The 18,193-nt window shown below is 42.4% G+C and overlaps 1 protein-coding gene across 1 annotated transcript in view; it reads left to right on the forward strand.

Moving 5' to 3' along the window:
- Nucleotides 1-350: 350 nt before the first annotated feature.
- Nucleotides 351-18,193, forward strand: part of CPAMD8 (C3 and PZP like alpha-2-macroglobulin domain containing 8) — a 61,389-nt gene continuing 43,546 nt past the window's right edge. The window contains exons 1-13 of the mRNA XM_075723464.1: nt 351-399; nt 8,785-8,936; nt 10,208-10,230; nt 12,709-12,874; nt 13,014-13,066; nt 13,555-13,572; nt 14,552-14,606; nt 14,745-14,858; nt 15,683-15,767; nt 16,063-16,171; nt 16,627-16,854; nt 17,025-17,195; nt 17,572-17,700. Of these exons, the coding sequence (XP_075579579.1) occupies nt 359-399; nt 8,785-8,936; nt 10,208-10,230; nt 12,709-12,874; nt 13,014-13,066; nt 13,555-13,572; nt 14,552-14,606; nt 14,745-14,858; nt 15,683-15,767; nt 16,063-16,171; nt 16,627-16,854; nt 17,025-17,195; nt 17,572-17,700 (1,344 nt within the window). The 5' untranslated portion in view covers nt 351-358. The remainder of the gene's footprint in view (nt 400-8,784; nt 8,937-10,207; nt 10,231-12,708; nt 12,875-13,013; nt 13,067-13,554; nt 13,573-14,551; nt 14,607-14,744; nt 14,859-15,682; nt 15,768-16,062; nt 16,172-16,626; nt 16,855-17,024; nt 17,196-17,571; nt 17,701-18,193) is intronic.

Consider the following 18,193-nt stretch of genomic DNA (forward strand, 5'->3'; position numbering starts at 1 on the left):
AGTAAATGTTTTAATGACAGCCACTTCTGATTAAGCGCAGTGTTCTATTCCTGTTCTAAATCAGCATCTGTACATATTAATGATTTCTTAGTACTATTTCAGTCATTTTGTCAGGAATTAAAATGTTATGCTACTGAAAGATTAGCCTCTCCTGTTCTGTAGATGATTAGTAGGCATTTTTGACAGAACTATTTAGTAACTATAGTCTCAATTATTCTGTTGTTATATGCTACTCAGATTATATTCTTTTTTTGAATGTGCTCTTTTAATTAACCTTTCCTTGTAATTTTGTTCTAGAGATGCTTGTATTCCCAGGAGGCAGGATCAGTTTTGTTTCTACCACTCTGTACCTGGACTGATGTTTGTAGTTTCTGTAAAAAGATGTTATCCTCATTGCTGGTAAGCTTGCAGTAGTATGGCAAAGCCAGTAGGACACTTGTTTTGCAGTTACCAGTTTCTACATTAGATATCTATGTTTGGCTAACAGAAAGGAGGCTGTCACAGAAACACAAAAGGAGAACAAAACTGGGAGTTAAAGAAATGGGTGTGGGTTTTTTACCATGAATATAATGTTGTAAAAATTAACTAAGACCTTATTCTTGTCTGGTGGTATGTAATGACTGACGCAAATGTTTTTCCATTGGGAGAGGGGGACAAATTATTCTGGCTTCCCTAAAGCTGATGACTTGTGTGTTGCTTTTTTTTTTTTTTTTTTTACCCCCCCACCCATCTACTGAAATCTAGTGCGTACAGGACTTATTACAAAACTAAGTAATTAATAGCCTTGCTTTTACTGCAGCATCTTTTCTTATGTGCGCAATTTACGCATGTATTCTCAAAATCTTTATGTAAGTGAGTATTACCTCCGGTGTCTTTAGGTCTGGTTAGCATGATAACACTCATGCTGAGGCAGTTAAGGGCTAATTATTAAGGGTGTGGTCCTACCACTTGATTCTTGTGAGTAGTCTTATTGATGTGAATTTTGTAAATGAGGAGGGGGGGAAGCAAAAGGAGGCACAGCTGAGAGCAGCAGTACTCAAGAATTAGTATTATTTAGAGCTTAGTGTTAACTCTATTGTTTGTTTGGCAAGTACCTGTCTGATAATTTTAACGTTGCACATAGTTTATTTACTAGCTAGATGGGACATGGCCGGGGAGGGAATTCTTTGTTCTGCAGAGTAATGATGAGGAGGATGTACAAGCAGTCAGGATATAAATTAGATCTAGTCAGAACCAATATAGATGTTTTCACACCTTCTTCTATAAACTGCAGTCCCTCCTTCACCTTTCTGACACACTGGTGTAGCCATGCCAATCCCCTGCACACTTTCAACCTGGACAACTGCCTGAGATTCCTAAAATTTCATGAGGAGCAGAATTACGTTTTTTGTAAGCAAAATAAAAATCCCAACTATGCACAGTGCAAGCGGTGGGTGAATATGGCCCATAGATTTGACTGATGAATAGTTTTTATACATAAGCAGTTCTTACAGAACTTCCTTTAAACTCCTAACTATTACCAGATGTGGGTTGCAGGCGGCTGCTGGAATTCCAACACCTGTTGCATCACACTGAATAGGATTCATTTTGGCAGGCACAGAAAATTCCATTTCAGTAACTAAATAGTTTGAAATGATATCTAAAGCTGCCTTTTTTTTCAGACCAAGCTGATTCTAGCCTCATTTACAGGATTGCACATACTTTCATAATTAGAAGATGGTTTGCAGTCTTTAGAAACTGTAATTGCCTGATATTTCTTGTAGTCAGTAACTATCAAATAGAAAATCTTCAATTTGGAAGAAATCTCTCCTTTAAAAAATGTTAACAATGATTTAAAAGGGCTATACTCCACATAATGATAATTTCTAGCTGTGGTTTCTGAAATGCAGAAGTACACTGGTTTGTGTTCAAAATATTACAGTATTATGCTGAAGATGATGTAGCTCCATTTTAGAAGTGTACTCTGCTGCATTCATCGATTCATTGCTGAATCATGTTGCTTCTCTGAAGTCCGTACCCAGAGCTTTTTCAAAGATAAAATGTGGATGACTATGGAATGGATGTTTAGTGGCGCTTTGTGGGTTTTTTAGTATGTAGCCCATAGATCTCAGGTGTGAGTCTGTAAGGAACCATTTGTAGGTTTGCTCTATAGAGGTATGGATTAAGTATAGAGAGAATTACTTTTTTGAAAGCACGATGCTGTTTCATGCAAAACATACCTGATCCCTGCAGGACTATTAGCCAAATCATTGTTTTGATTAGTGAGGTATTGTACATCAGTTACAGGCTGCTATACCATGGGAACAGCAGAGGTGCTTCATTTTTATTTTGCCTCTTTATTGTCTTTAATCAAAGGACTCCAACGTGCTATTAAGTGTTACCCTTAGGAGGGAGGCTAACGTTAGTGTTGCTACTTTGCAGACAGGAGAATATTGAGGCATACAGAGTTCTGTGGATGTATCTGAGAAAATGATGAAGCTGAAAAAGAATTTGGAATTACCAGATTTTGCTTTATCTTTGCATGTTTTGGTTTGTCTCAATTGAAAAAAAAAAAAGAAAAATTCCCACTTTAATGTACTTTCTAGTAAGTTGCTTCTCATAAAGCCTAGGGGGTTTGCTTGGGAAACAATCTCTGTGGTTCTAGAGTTTGAATGAGTTTGAATAAACTGAAGGAGAATGCAGCAGTAAGGAAGAATCCACTCTTTTAAATGTAGACAGTCCAGCTATTTCCATTTCTAGTTAAGCTTCAAAGACCAAGCTGTGTTATGAAACAGTTATTTTATTAAGAGTATCATAAACTGTTTGAAGTGCAACCTAGGTTTGATGGAGTTGGTGCAAGTGAATGTTGATCTCAGCTGTGCCGTAGTTGCATTTAGCATGGAGAAAGATAAAACTAATGTTCTAGCGAAACATTTGTAGAAAAATACAGCTCTTAAAAAATCTGAATGGCCAGCATTATATTTAATTCCATGTAAAACCAGTGTAATGTCAGTTGAACTGACATCACCCCAAAGAATACTGGTGCAAGGTTTGTGGAGAGTGTTCATGTCTTAAACTAATTAACATAATCTAACAAAACACATTACTTTTTCTTAGAGATACTGCCTCACTTATGTACTTGACCGTCATAGCCAGGACAAGCTAGTACGTAGCTAATACAACTCTTAGTGCAAGAATAGTACCAGTTGAGTACAATTACACATTTCTGAGGAATGGGAGATCAGAGGAAAAATCTTGATATACTTTAAAGATGGAGAGAAAAGATGTGTTAGGAGGGCCTCTTTTTGACTTCATGCTTTCTTCCACGTGTCTTCAATTTTGGGCAAACAAAAGAGTCCCCTGGTAGCTCTCGTAGCGTTGTTTTGTCATGTGAAGATACATGAGCAATGAAGTGAGCAAGAGAGGAGCAGTTGTGCTTAAATAGCGCAGCAGCAAGCAAAATGGATTCAGCTTACATAATTTTAAAAGCTGAAAGCTGCTCCAAGACATTCTGCAACTCCTCCCACAGATGAGCTATAGCTAGAAAAATCCCATTAAAAATGAATAAAAATAACCTTTCCCAAGGTGGTGAACAATCTTTAAAAACTTCTTGTTCAGTAGTGAGAGCACAATTCCGATGTTCTTACTGTCTTGAATAAAACTCCTTCAATTCTCCGCCCTGATCTTGACAACTAGGGCAAGTCTTAAAACAGGATCTGTAGACAAACATTAGTAAAGGATTGTTGATGTAATGAGTGTTTTAAATAGCTAATTTCTTTAAAACCTTCTAAACTTGCTTGGCTATGATTTTAACTGTTGTGTCCAGTCCTAAAACCTTTAATGAGCCTTGCAAAATACATAGTCCTTGTGATCCGAGACTGGTAAATTGTCTGGTATAAAGAATCGTCAGGTGAGGCATACTTTTTAAAGCCCTAGCCTAGCTTTTCTTCTTTCTTTTTTTTTTTTTTTTTTTTTTTTTTTTTTTTACAAAATCTGTTCCCTCTTCTTTTACACCTCTTATGCCTCTCCATAAAAATAAGACAATGCTAGCATAAGATAGGCCCAAGTAGGAAAATGTAGCCACTTCTAGCAGTGTTATCCATTATTGCCATTATTGAAGATAATCTGAACTTATCAAAAAGCTACCGAGCTAATGATTTTTTTTCTTTTTAAGGGAAGTAATTTTAAAATTAGTGTAAGTTTCAAACAAGATAAAAATTTAGGCACCGTTTTGTTGCTCTCCTGGCTATGGACTGATCAGCCTCTGAAGTCCTATTGCTGAAGTAGTCGGGGAAACCTCCTTTTGATGACTTTCTGTTTTTAGGGAATGGACTGACTTGCAGAAAATGTGTTAGCTAATAATGATACTGCTAAAATATATGGTGATTGAAATAATTTTAAGAGGGAGAAAAATAATTTAAAGTTTAGCAGCTTTAGCAACTGATTTGCTGTTTTTCTTGTCCTAAGCTAGACAAAAGGGCCTTTGGTACACTATCGAGTTGACTTCTAGATCAAATCTGCATTTTTGCTAAATAAAATGCTGGGCTCCATATCAGTGATTTTTAGAAGAAATGGAACTGAGGTTGAAATAATGGAGCTAACCTAGAAAGAAGAAAATAGTATTTTATAATTTGTTTGCCTAGTGGTTTACTGTAAGCCACGTGTGTAGTGTTGGGAGAAAAAATCCAATTCAAACTACCTACGTTGAGGGTTTTCGTTTATTCCTGGGGGGAGAGTTCAGCTCTGGTGAAGCACATCTGGGAGTCTGGCTTGCCTGGGTTGTCTCCAGCAAGGATCAGAGAAATCATTCCTTGGTATCTGTATGCAGCGTTTAATCCATCGCTGTGGGACATGGCATTTATTCTGTCACCTTGAATCTCTCCTGTTGCTTTGGATATGCTTTTCCCGGATTTGTGTAAGCTCTGCTCTTGCGCTGCACCCTCTTTCTGCAGGCTGGTTTAGTGAGAGCTCCCCCTCCTGTCTCCAGCCCCCGTAACCGCGGGCCAGGACAGAGGGATGGAGATGGGGAGATTAGGGCCCCGGGATGGAGATGGGGAGATTAGGGCCCGGGATGGAGATGGGGAGATTAGGGCCCGGGATGGAGATGGGGAGATTAGGGCCCCGGGACGGAGATGGGGAGATTAGGGCCCCGGGACGGAGATGGGGAGATTAGGGCCCCGGGATGGAGATGGGGAGATTAGGGCCGGGGATGGAGATGGGGAGATTAGGGCCCCGGGATGGATGGAGGTGGGGAGATTAGGGCCCCGGGATGGAGATGGGGAGATTAGGGCCCCGGGATGGAGATGGGGAGATTAGGGCCCCGGGATGGAGGTGGGGAGATTAGGGCCCGGGACGGAGATGGGGAGATTAGGGCCCCGGGACGGAGATGGGGAGATTAGGGCCCCGGGACGGAGATGGGGAGATTAGGGCCCCGGGACGGAGGTGGGGAGATTAGGGCCGGGGATGGAGGTGGGGAGATTAGGGCCCCGGGATGGAGGTGGGGAGATTAGGGCCCCGGGATGGATGGAGGTGGGGAGATTAGGGCCCCGGGATGGATGGAGGTGGGGAGATTAGGGCCCGGGATGGATGGAGGTGGGGAGATTAGGGCCCGGGATGGATGGAGGTGGGGAGATTAGGGCCCGGGATGGATGGAGGTGGGGAGATTAGGGCCCCGGGATGGAGGTGGGGAGATTAGGGCCCCGGGATGGAGGTGGGGAGATTAGGGCCCCGGGATGGAGGTGGGGAGATTAGGGCCCCGGGATGGATGGAGATGGGGAGATTAGGGCCCGGGACGGAGATGGGGAGATTAGGGCCCGCTGGATTTTGGGCTGGCAGGCCGTTCTTCGGCAGCGCTCGGGGAGCGCCCAGGCTGAGCTGACGGGACCCGAGCACGCAGGGGGGGCTGCGCCCGCTCCAGGCTGGTGGGAGCTGTGGGAACCTCGGCCCTGGCCGCCCCCTTGCCGCTCCCATCTGCGGGAGCCGCCCCGGCGCCTTCGGGGCTCGGGGCAGGCAGGCAGCGCGGGCAGGTGCCGCCCGGGGCCGGGCCGGAGCGGAGCCGGTGCCACCGCCGCCCTCGGGGGAAGGCCAGGCCGGCCCGGCCCGGCTGTCAGGGCTGCGGGGAGGGGGGCGAGGGCGGGCAGCGCACCTGGGAGCGGGCGGGGGCCGGCCGCAGGCGGGGGGTGCGGGGCCCGGCCCCCGCCCCCGGTGCACGCTGTCGGGAGCGGGCGGGGAGCCGCAGACAAAGAGCCGGGGCCGGGGCCGAGCGGGCACCGGGGCCGGGAGGGGGCGGCCCGGGGGCGGGGACGCGGCGGGGGCGGCGGCCAGAGGCACCGGGGAGCCGAGAGCCCGGCGGCGGGGCGGCGGGGGCGCTGGGGCTGCGCTCGCCGGGAACAAAAGGCTCCTGCTGCCCGCCGAGAGCCGCGGGCTGGGGCAGCGCCGCGGGCTGGGGCTCCGCCGCGGGCTGGGGCTCCGCCGCACCATGCCCCGCACGGAGCCCGGCCGCGGCTGGGGGGTCCTGCTGACCCTCTGCAGCCTGAGCGCGGCGCAGCCCCGCGAGCGGCAGTAAGTACGGGGGGAGGCGGGGGACCCCGCGGGCAGCCTGCCCGTGAAGGGGGGCGGGGGGGCGCCAAGCCCTCGGCGCTGCGGGGGGCTCCGGGCTGGCTGCAGCAGCCCCTTGGCAAAGCCGGCGCAGCTCCGCGCCGGGGGCCGGGGTCGGGCACCGAGCAGCACGGCTGCACTCGCCGGTGCAGCAGCGCATAGCACAGGGAAAGGGGAGGGGAAAAGAAAAACCCCAAAACTCCTTAGAAATACCTGCCTCTGGCTCCTCCAGCGAGCGGCTGCAAGCTTTTATCTGCAAACAATTATTTAAGGAATCCAGGGTGTTGCGCAGGGGCTGCTGTTGTGCTTGGGATGGTTGAAGGTAATGTTGGTTGCTCCCGAAGAGCATGTGGAGCATTCTTGTGGGGAAAATCAGCCGGGGAGAAACGTTTCACTGCGGGGAAAGTTCTCTGGCTTTTGGAAATTGAACGCACAGCTCGTTCCAGTGCGTTCAGGTTAACTTTGATTAAGGTTTGCTTTGTTCTTTATCCCTAGCGCGTTGTAGCCCGTCAGCATCGTGAGTAGCTGCATTAAGAGTGCCGCGGAGAACTTATTTTCACTTGCTTACTAGAAAATATTTCACGTCCTGCCAAGTTTTGGTGTAACCTGACAAAGCTGTTAGTCAAATGTGCTCAAAGGATCTGTCCAGTCACTGTCAGGTTAACTGTTTAATGGCCAAATTAAATGTTTCATACTCAGATGCCACTTACTAAGTGATTTAAATAGCCGTATCAATGGACTGATGCTTTCAGAAAGAGTTGCAGCAGTTCAGAACAATGTGAATACATGTGCTTCACATATGGCACTGCGGTGCTGGGCTTATGTGACAGTTTGAATCTAATCATTTCATGCTGGATGCAGATGGTACTCTTTCTCCCTCTGCAACTACATCAGCTATGTCTTTCTTACCAAGAATTTGCAGGCTAAGTAGTAACTTTTTATTGTTATTTATTATTGTTCTGATGAATTTTCAAACCTGGCAACCATAAGGTTTTAAATCTGCAAGTACCCCGTGCAATTTAACTCAGATGCCACAGAGATCTGAACTTCCTTTGGGGGTAATGGGATCTCCATGGCAATGAGGCCTGCTGAGAGAGAAACATGGGGTTGGAATTTGATAAAAGATGACTTGGGGGCTGTAAAACACCATCATCCTCATCCCAAAGTGATAATTAATCATGAACTAAAGCAACCTGGCTCATGGAACTGTAGAAAGGCATGGGCTGAGAAATTGAGCTTAAGGAGTCATATGAGGAATTGCCTCATTTTAAAAAATCCTTTCGGGTAGAAAAAAACCCCAGAAAGGTGTGTCATGAAGAGACTATAAATGTGTTGCTTACAGCCCAATGCATCAAAGAGCTCTGTAATGCTTTTAGTTGACAAGTTTGTGGCACGGTGCCATTCAGCACAGAGGAATGGTACAGATTCCATTCAGAAACACAAGGATTGTAGTATATATGGGAGGTCGCCTAGGGTGGCTTTAAAACCCTGTGTGTGCCTGCTAAAATAATTCCTTTTTGCTGGGGTTTTTAAACTTGCAGGATATAATTGTTTGAAGAAAAGAGTGGTAGCAGAACTGAGAATTTGAGCCCAATCTTGTAACTGCAGTTTCTGGGCTGCTTCTATATAAATTAGAAGTTTAGACATGTTACATGTATGTGAGTCTGACATTTAGGAAGTGCTGAATATCAGCACTGAGAGTCACTTCTTTTTTTTTTTTTTTTAATATATCAAGTTGAACTATAAAAGCAGAGCCATGAAAAATAATTGAGGCAAAAAGCATCAGAAGTGTCTAAATTATTTCAAAACAAAGCATTATCTATAAAACTCTACTGGAGGTTCAGGTACCTCCTTATTCTTTCATGAACTTCAGACTTTTTATGATTGGCTAGTTGTATATTTAGTTTGTTTATATGTAATATATAAATACATTTTTATATATAATATATATGCAGTAAACATCAATATTACTGTCTTTATTCAAATACTAAGGATTTATAAGTCACTTAGGCTCTGTTCATTTCTACGTGCCTTGTGTGTTCATTTTATACATATTAGATATAGGCGTAGACAAATGTGACCCTACGGGGGCAAATGTGTTACAGAGTAGTCTGTTCTTTTCCTTTTGTTATACATAAAGTGCCTTACAAATAAAGATCATGCTCTTGTTGCTGTTCTTGACCATCCACTTCCAATTTTGCTCCTCAGGGGCTATTTGATTGCAGCACCTTCTGTTTTCCGACCTGGTGTTGAGGAAGCTATAAGTGTAACCATCTTTAACTCTGTCAAGGAGACAACAGTCCAGATTCAGTTAGTAGTGAAAGGAGAGACTGTGTCACGAGGCCATGGAACAGTTCTGGGTAAGTTCTGTTATTCTGAACTTGAGAACAAGTTTGTAAGTTGAGGTGCTGTGGGAGCACATCAGTATCTCTTAGAGAATTGCTTTAGGTGATAACGGAACTGGAACCAAACTAATACTTAATTCATTGACTACTGCTAAACATTCTCAGTTGATTGATTGTGCTAATGTGGTTTTGATGTATGTGATCTCAAACATCCAAAGCCGATCATTCTGGAGCACTAAGACATGCAGAGACCCTGGATAATTGATATTCAAGAGTTCTATAGTGAATATCTTTCCTTTTGAAACCTGCACGTTTGATACTGGGGAGCTGTATAAGGAATAAAATAAGTTGGCTTTAAAGAAAAATGTAAAATCTACAATAACATCATCATTTTCTACCCTTACTTTAAAATGAGTGCTGGAAATGCAGTCTCCCCATCTTCAGGACTGAGTACTGCTGAGAGAGGTGGTAATATTTGTGCAGATGGGTAAGTCTTTAAAATACAAGACAGATACCTCTCTGTCGTGTGTGTAAAGACAAGAAGTGTTTTGATTACGTCCAATATACCAAATGAATTTACATTAGTGAAAATGAAGTCCAGTAGTGCTGTTCTACCACTGCTAGTAGTGGTGTAAGCTGTAATGTAGACAAGGCTCAGGCAATCAGGCTCTTTAACCATCACGTTTTAACCCTTCTCTGTGTAAAAACTGGGAGTTATATAAAAGACATTTCCTTTCTTGGAACAGATTGTCTCTGGTTTTATCCTCCCCTTGTCGTCTTTGAAATTGGCTGACAATTGCTAAGTAATTCAAAGGGAGTGATGCTTACACATGTGGGCAACATATGCTGAGGAGAAATCTTAGGTATGGCTGTATCCAGCAATCAAAATAGATTCTGTGAGTGTTTGTTTTGAGAATTATTCAAGTCCCAAAAGAGGCCAGGTTCTTTTTACAGCAAAATACTTCTGTAAGCATAGGATGCCCTGTGCTGAAACCTCAGCCTTGGTGGTACTCTCTAATCATAGAGCACTTTGCAGTTTACCTTGGGCAAAAAGTGTAAATAAATGTGGACCAAGTTTATTTTTGAGAACTCTACTAGGTCCGACTTGTTCACCCTGCAGATTGTTTTACACAATGCACGGAAGTGACTTCAGGTGAAATCATAATGAAGGGGTATTGCAGTTAGCAGCTCTATGACATGGCGTCTCCTTTCACTCAACTGCAAATGTCTAAAACGTTAGTACCTTAGCTTGAGAAGAATAATTGTCTCTCTCTCTCTCATTTTAGATAAAGGAACAATTAAACTGAAGGTGAGTGTCAATTATTTTAAGATTTTTTTGGTGAAAACATGAGGGACTTGCCTTCAACCACATCAGGCGTTGCTCTCTGAGCAGGTGTGGCACAAATACAGGTCACATTCTGGTGTACACACTAAGAAGGAAGCAACATTTGCAAGAGGAAGAGCGGAGAGCGAAAAGAACAAAGCTTAATCCCTCACAGCTCATCTGTCAGGCCCTTACACGACTGCAGAAAATCATGGCTGAATCTGTGGCTCATTGCTCAACATAAAGCTCTATGTTGTGATTATTTTGGAAGAATGACGGTACATATTGCTACCTAAGTGACGCAGAGCATTGGACAGATCACAGAAATCCATAGAAACGGCAGATGATGGAACATTGTGTCTCTGCTAGTTATTCTGGTACTACTATGTTATTCAAAAAACATAGGCTTTCACCAGATTCGTCTACATTTTAGCCTTTGACATTAGTAATGTTTTTGCCATCAGCATAGTCCATAAAATGAAGCTTACCCATGCTAAAGAGGTGGAGGGATCTAAACCAACTTTTTATTTCCAAAGAGGATTTGTAGTGGAGTGAAATGATGATGAACTTAAATGCAATTCTGGCAGAGGGTTCCACTAGCCATTAAAAAGAAATGACATATGCTTACCTTAGTAAGTCACACTTTTTAAAGCAACGTCTGGCTATATTTGGATCCCTAGGATACTGGAGATCTGGGGTGCAGGGAAAGGTAGTCATTCTTACAGCAGAAAGACATCCTCTGAAAGATCTCCCCTGCTTTGCACTTTGTATCAGTTATCCTTCCTCATGCCAAGGAGTGAGCTAAATGCTACCAGTTCGGAGTTCACTGTTCATTGAAAGAAGTAATTTAGTTTATGCTGTATGTAGGACTAAGTGATACTATATAGAGAAAAATGAAGCTGTTTTCATGGTTTCTGTGAAATAATTTGGCTGTGCTTCCATGCTAGTGCAGGACCTTTGCCTCCATCCCTCTTCCTAGAGCTTTGAAAAGTGTAATTTCAAAGCGATATGAGTTTTCAGTCTTGCTGTTGATTAAGCACCATCAAAACATTTGGAACTGGCAGAGGTGCATTATGTTTAGTAATTTGCGGTGGAAGATTATTACTTCAAATGGAGGCAAAATGGAGCCGGACTGAAGAACAAGTCTTAAAAGTGTTAGATCTCTTAACTTAGTCGGGACTTGCTTTGGAGTTGTAACCTCTGATGGGAGGTAGGGGGGTGGGTGGAACAAATCATACAAATATTAAATTGTGATGTGCTTCTGGAATAGCAGTAGCTAGTACCATGCAGAGCTGTAGGCTCTGGATAGTATGCTAGGTTAATCACTGTAGCATATGACCCTGGGGAAAAAAACCTCCATATTGCATCGCTAGCTCTTGACCGAGGCCGGTCGTGTCTGAATGAGTCTTTTCTGTGCAGTGCCATAAGAAAAATGGTCTGTTTTCTTTGCAGTGGATCCAGGTATTTGGGAACAGTTCTGTTGCATTCCTGTAGCACAGCATAGATGCTTTCACTGCACTACTGCATCATCTACATTATCGTTGGCCTATAAGTAAATTAAAGCCTTTGGTTTATGGAAGTCTAACTAGCTTGGTGATGGTCTGTCATGACTGATTGGATCTCCTCTGCCTTGGTGGCATACCCCAGAGTTTTCTTTGCCTTCTCTGTAATTACTATATGGCTGATGTTGATACTGCTTTGTCCTGCCCGTAGTTAAACTGTGTCTGGGAACTGGGTTCTAGAAAGGCTTTGATACTTCCTCCCCTTTACTGGGCTAATATACAAATAGGTAAGTATCTGTACCTTTCATTTCAAGAAGGTATAATATAGACCTATGTAATAGGAAACGTCAGCAGTTTATACCAAATGCTATAGATTTCTTTATCCAAACACTAGCTTACTGTTAAGTAAAACCTGCAGTGTCATTGTTGATTTCTGTTTTATTTCATTTTTTTCAGTCTCAAATTATGACCTATTATCATAATACTTCTGTATCATCAGATTTTTTACTTTGTAATTTTTAATCTAATATCATTTTAAAGTCTTTTATTTCTCTGAGCAACTGGTTGAAAATGTGCAAACACGTATGTTTTGGTTTTGGTATTTTTGGTGGGTTTTTTCCCCCCCTCTATTGGTAGAGCAGTGTCTTCCATAGCACGGTTGATTTCCCCATGTAACACACCTTCTTTAGTGAAAGCTGCACATGTAGATCAAATATCACTTTGCTTGAGTGATAAAGAAAGAATAGAATTTCCTGCTGTGTTTTTAGTATGACTTTGCTTCCTTTGAAGTTTATACACTGTAAAAGATCTAGTATGTTCTTCATTTTCTTTTTATTACTAACACATAGTTACACTGAAATGCAGCAGGTGGCTGCTCTTTGCTCACTTCAGTGTCAATTATATTCCCCAGAAAGCTCAAAGGCTTTTCTGTGTCTTCCTCACCTCACGGTCTGTTTTCTAGGTGCCTTCAGGACTTCGTGGACAAGCACATCTAAAAGTCTGGGGCAACCGGCATCTAGCAGAGGAAGGCTACATTTTTCATAACTATACCACAGTAACCATTGATAGCAAGGGATCATCAGTGTTCATCCAGACTGATAAACCTGTCTATAAACCCAAGCAGAAAGGTAAAGTGACCTTGGAGGACTTGCTAGATGCTAGGGCTGCTTTCAAGCAAAACTTTTTTTCGAGGGCGGATGCTAGGATGAGATACTCTGTTCAGTGTCAGCTGTGATGACTAATAAATTTCCTCTTTTCCTTTTTTAGTGTTGATAAACCTCTTTATGGTGACTTCTGACTTGAGACCAGTCAATGACAGGGTAAAGGAAACTGTTTTCTTTCACACTGTAAAATATGATGGAATACTTGGCAACCTGTGTTTTATTCTAATGTACATTTATGCAGAAATATAATTGGATATCTTAATCTATTCAGGCATATCTTGTGATTGCTTGTTGTTATTTACAATTTTTTTTTTTTTTTTTTAATTTGGTCACATTACTGTTGAAGGAGAACACACACTTTTGTAGTGCTAGCAAGTAGAGTGTAACTACGCCAAAGCAGTTAGAAGAATTTTTCAGAGACTTACACTCTATTTAAGTAATGCACAAAGTATCACTTTTGCAGTTAGATGTGTGAATGAATGTATGTTTCTCAGGCTACTCTTACCAAAGAAGAGATGTTTAAACTTTGTCACTTTGTGCGTCATACCTTGCTTATGTCGACTCAGCAGTTCATCACAAGAAACAGAAAAGTAGCTTTGTTTCATAAAGCCTTTTATTCTTTTTTTTTTTTTTTTTCCTTTCAGATTGAAGCTTATGTGGTGGTGAGTATCTGTCTGCCAATCATCTAGCATGTATCCTGGCACAAGATTCTTGTAGCCTTAAGAGGAACAAGTCACACGTCTGTACCTCTTCAAGTCCATTACGGCCATTCCCAACTGTAACCTGTGCCATTCTCTCTACTCCTGTGTCTTTAACTGATCTTTGTGTCTTGCTTTTTTCTTGTTATCACCAACAAATATACTTGTTTTCTACTTCAGTTTCAGACATCCATTCCCATTTTTCAGCCTGAGAAGAATTGGCTAGTTTCACTGGGGTTTATAAATGTAACAGTCCCACTCAATTTCTCCCTTCTTTTCAATGCAGACACACTCCTATCCTTCATCTGGCTGGGCTGATATAGCAGGGCCAATCTCATCTCTGCACCCAAACATTATGATAGTGGACAATAGAAATTCATGGCAAGGAAAGGGTGCTCCTGTCTTCTTCCTTATGAGGTGAATGAGAGGTTCCTTCTGTGTCTAGTCTTTTTTTTTTTTTTTAACCATGTGTTTTCTTTAGCTGTCAGCAAGCAGAAGAATTCACCCTCTTCTCTTGTTTGCATTCAGTCACAGATTTAATGCTGACGAAAACAGCGAGATTAATTTCATCTGACTTTGTCATCTAAAAATTGTCTTGCTAGTTGTACAGCTCCCTCTGTGAATAGAAAGAAAGCATCTTCAGAAGCCAGTTCATCCCATCCAAAATAGGTGTCTTGAGATAGGTGGAAGATCTGCCACTTGACAGTGCTTGCTTGTGTGCATTGGCTGTAGAAGCAGTGTCCCTAACTGAGTACTGAATTCTAGAAAGCAAATACCCCCCGGTAAAGTACATTCAGAAAATTTTCGACAGATGTTAGTTACGTTTGAGGTGTTAGTGAAGTGTATGTGTTACAAAATGAAGTTCTTTGTTGCAAACTGAGTTAAATGTATTAGTGATATTCATTTTCACGGTGATGTTTCTCATTCCTAAACCACTATGCAGGATCCTCGGGGGTCTCGTATGATAGAGTGGAGCAATTTGAAGCCATTTTGTTGTGGTAAGTTTTGGATTTTTTTTTTTTTCTCAGTGTACTGTTGTTTGCCTTTGCTTCTGCTTATACTCAGTGGTGTTCAGTAAGTCCTGACAAGGGCCGATGAGTGACACAGAGTTCACAGTATGCTGTTTCCTTTTTCAGGTGTTGTAAATATGAGTTTTCCTTTGTCTGATCAGCCAGTGTTTGGTGAATGGCTCATCTTTGCTGAAATGCAGGGGCACACATACAACAAATCCTTTGAAGTTCAGAAATATGGTGAGTTGTATCCAAATTAGCTTTGACTGTAACCCAAGCGCATTTGGAAGAACAAAACATTGTGAAATGTTTTTACTTGAGATGAAACACCTGAGAAATAAAGCATTTAAAATGTCATGAGGAAAAATTCTTTAGAGACTATGTACTTCAGGGATATAGAGACTTACAACTTAACCAAGCCATTTGTTCATGTCCTCCACATTTCATAAAGGGCCTGAAACGGAGTGTCATGTTGCACAATCTATTAATGTAACAAAGACTTAATTTTGCTTTGGAAAACTCTTTAAGATGCTTTCATTCTGTCTGTGCTTTCCTTCCTTTCCCGGAGCCCTATTTGGAATACTGAATTCTTTTTTTCTACCCCCCTTTTCAGTCTCAGAGTCCCTCTGTTTGATGAAAGGTAGGCATCGTTACACCCAGCACACCATTTATGGCATCTGATCTGATCACACAAGCATTTATAGACACTGACAACTGCTAATATCTCAGCTCTGTTCCCGACATATTGTGGAGGAGTCAGTAGCGAGTTGTCCTCTTTAGCATGTATCTAAGAGCAAAAGCTTGGGCTCAAATCCTGGAACACAGGTCCCTCTGAAAAGAAGTAAAAATCTAAGGGTGTGTTGCTAAGGTCACCTTGCCAAGATGGTCTTGGTTTGCTACTTCTGTTGATTCATGCTCTGCTGCATGCTGTCCTGCCTCATGTTAGCTACACTGCCCTTGTCTGACCGTAAGCAGTGGTCTTGTCAGAACGGTGTATGCTTTTGCTGCAATCTGGACAATAAGATCTACTTGAAAAGATTCTGTTTTATTTCTTTTCATTGTAGTATTACCAAAGTTTGAGTTGCTGATTGACCCCCCTCGCTACATTCGTGACCTTTCACTGTGCGAAAAAGGAACTGTCCATGCCAGGTAGGAACATGTCCCACATAAAGTTTCATTACCATGGATTGTGGTACAGCCACAGGATGCTGCAGTCACTGGAGCTTGGATCTCATCTGCTGCAGACTTTACAGACGATTTCTGGTCATCATCAGCTTTCCTATGTAAGAGCCTTCATAAAACATGTTAACAATAACAAGCTGGAAAACGGTCTGTGGTATTTTTTCCTGTTTTCTCAATGTGCAGGTCACATGGTACTAGCCTTGATATAATCAAGAAAGCAGAAAACAGCTGGAAGTTATTAATAATCTCCTTTCTATTTCAGATATACATTTGGAAAACCAGTGACAGGAAAGTTAATTGTCAATATGACTATAAATGGCGTGGGGTACTACAGGCACGAAGTGGGACACCCTGTCCTCAAGACCACCCAGGTGAGGGAGACCATTGAGTCAGCTGCGATAAAATGCCCGATCTGTACTCTTTGAAGTGAATACCACAGCTCTATTTTATGTTACTAATGGGAGATCAGAAAATAAATGCATAAATGCGATAATATGTAATATTTTTACGTGGTATGTTTGTGATTTGGGGGAATGAGAATTTGTTGGCATAGTATTAATCTGGTTTTAGATCTTACGGGGCTGACGGAGAACATGAGAATGAGGACTGTGACAGAGCTAGTCCGGACTATGGATAAGGGAGGAAAATGAAACTTGCTTTCTTTCCTCCTTCCTTTACCCACTCCCTAATGAATTTCCTCCACTCCACATCCTTTAAAAATGCTGCTGCAAACTCCTATCAAGAGCCTACGCTTTAGATTTGGCTTCTAGGGGCTTTTTGAATGTGAATGAAGACTTATGATTCCGTCTCCCAACACACTTTGTAGATTGATGGCTCTGCTGTTTTTGATGTGTGTGTGAAAGACATGATGCCAGCTGATGTTCCGGAACATTTTCGAGGCACAGTCAATATCTGGGCCACAGTGATCACCTCTGATGGGAGCAAGCAGGTTACATTTGATGACTCGACACCTGTGCAGAAACAGCTGATTGATATCAAGTACTCCAAGGATACCAGAAAACAGTTCAAACCTGGACTGCCTTACAAAGGAAAGGTGAGATTAAAAGTAGAGACGCTGATGTGTGACTGGTGTAAGATTATACTAACTTGATCTCAGGATGTTACACCATGTTCTGGTGTGTTTTTCCCACCTGCTGTTTCTGTCATTGACTGGAATTGCCTATAGTGTAAAACTTGTTGTTCCATAAATGAAACACTTTGTAGGTAGAAGTCACTTACCCTGATGGAAGTCCAGCTGACAGAGTCACTATCCGAATTAAAGCTGAACTCACACCAAAGGACAATGTTTATACAAGTGAACTGGTATCAAGAAATGGCCTGGTGGAGTTTGAAATCCCTTCCATTCCTACAGCTGCCCAATATGTCTGGCTGGAGGTGGGTGAAAGCTCTTTATAGGATTAGCGGGCTTTAATGTAACTAATCTTGTCAAACCTGCACTTTATAAATCAGTGCTACAAACAGGAAATCAGTCCCTTTTAGCTTCAGCTTCTTGATTTAAATGCAGCAAACACTTGCTTTGTTTCTCGCTGCCAGTAGAATTGATGTTGATAACCATCATGAAAAGATGCTTCTCCAAATACAGCTTACCATAGTAGTAAGGGTCCAGTATTTGGAGAGTGCTGTTGCTATGTAACGGTGACAAGAGATGAACAGCTGGAAAGTATAATGGGAGATGGGGATAAAGGGTAAGAAGAGAGTACAAATCAGGCTTTCTATGCATGCATAACATTCAGATGTAACTTTTGTTAAGACCAAAGTGACAGCGATTGATGGGAAACCGTCTGGGGATCAATATCTGCCAAACTACTTGTCCATCAGTAGCTGGTACTCACCCAGCAAGTGTCACATCCAGCTCCAGGCACCAGATAAACCTTTCCAGGTACGTTGGCTTCATATTCCATCATGGCAGCAACTGCATTTCTTGGCTTAAGTACTCATGCTAATTAAATATTTCTAGCCATTTCTGTTTCTGGGACTGTGGACTGTTTATTGTTTCCACTGCAAAAGTTGAAGTAGCTGCACTTCAGCCACCAAATAATTGTTCAATGTGGGCTGCACATGCTTCTAAGCAAAGTGCCTTTGATGCTTTGTGCAGCATCTCATTCTCCTTTGTGTTGTGGGGACAAGGGAGAGAGGGTGGATATAAGCACTGACAACATTTAAGTTTTTCATGTTTGAATGTATGTTCTGTGCACCTCCAGTAACATTCACATATGATTTGTTTTGTGAAAATGACATGCTTTTGTTCAGGTCAACAAATGCTGAACGACTGGAAGTGAAGTTAGTAGGAGTAGCTTAATTACTAAGGATCCAAATTAGGGCTATGTAGTCTCACTAGAATTTCCAGTTGAAATCTTAGCTTGATCTGTTTA

The sequence above is a fragment of the Pelecanus crispus genome, chromosome 20 (assembly GCF_030463565.1).
Source record: "Pelecanus crispus isolate bPelCri1 chromosome 20, bPelCri1.pri, whole genome shotgun sequence".
Classification (NCBI taxonomy): domain Eukaryota; kingdom Metazoa; phylum Chordata; class Aves; order Pelecaniformes; family Pelecanidae; genus Pelecanus; species Pelecanus crispus.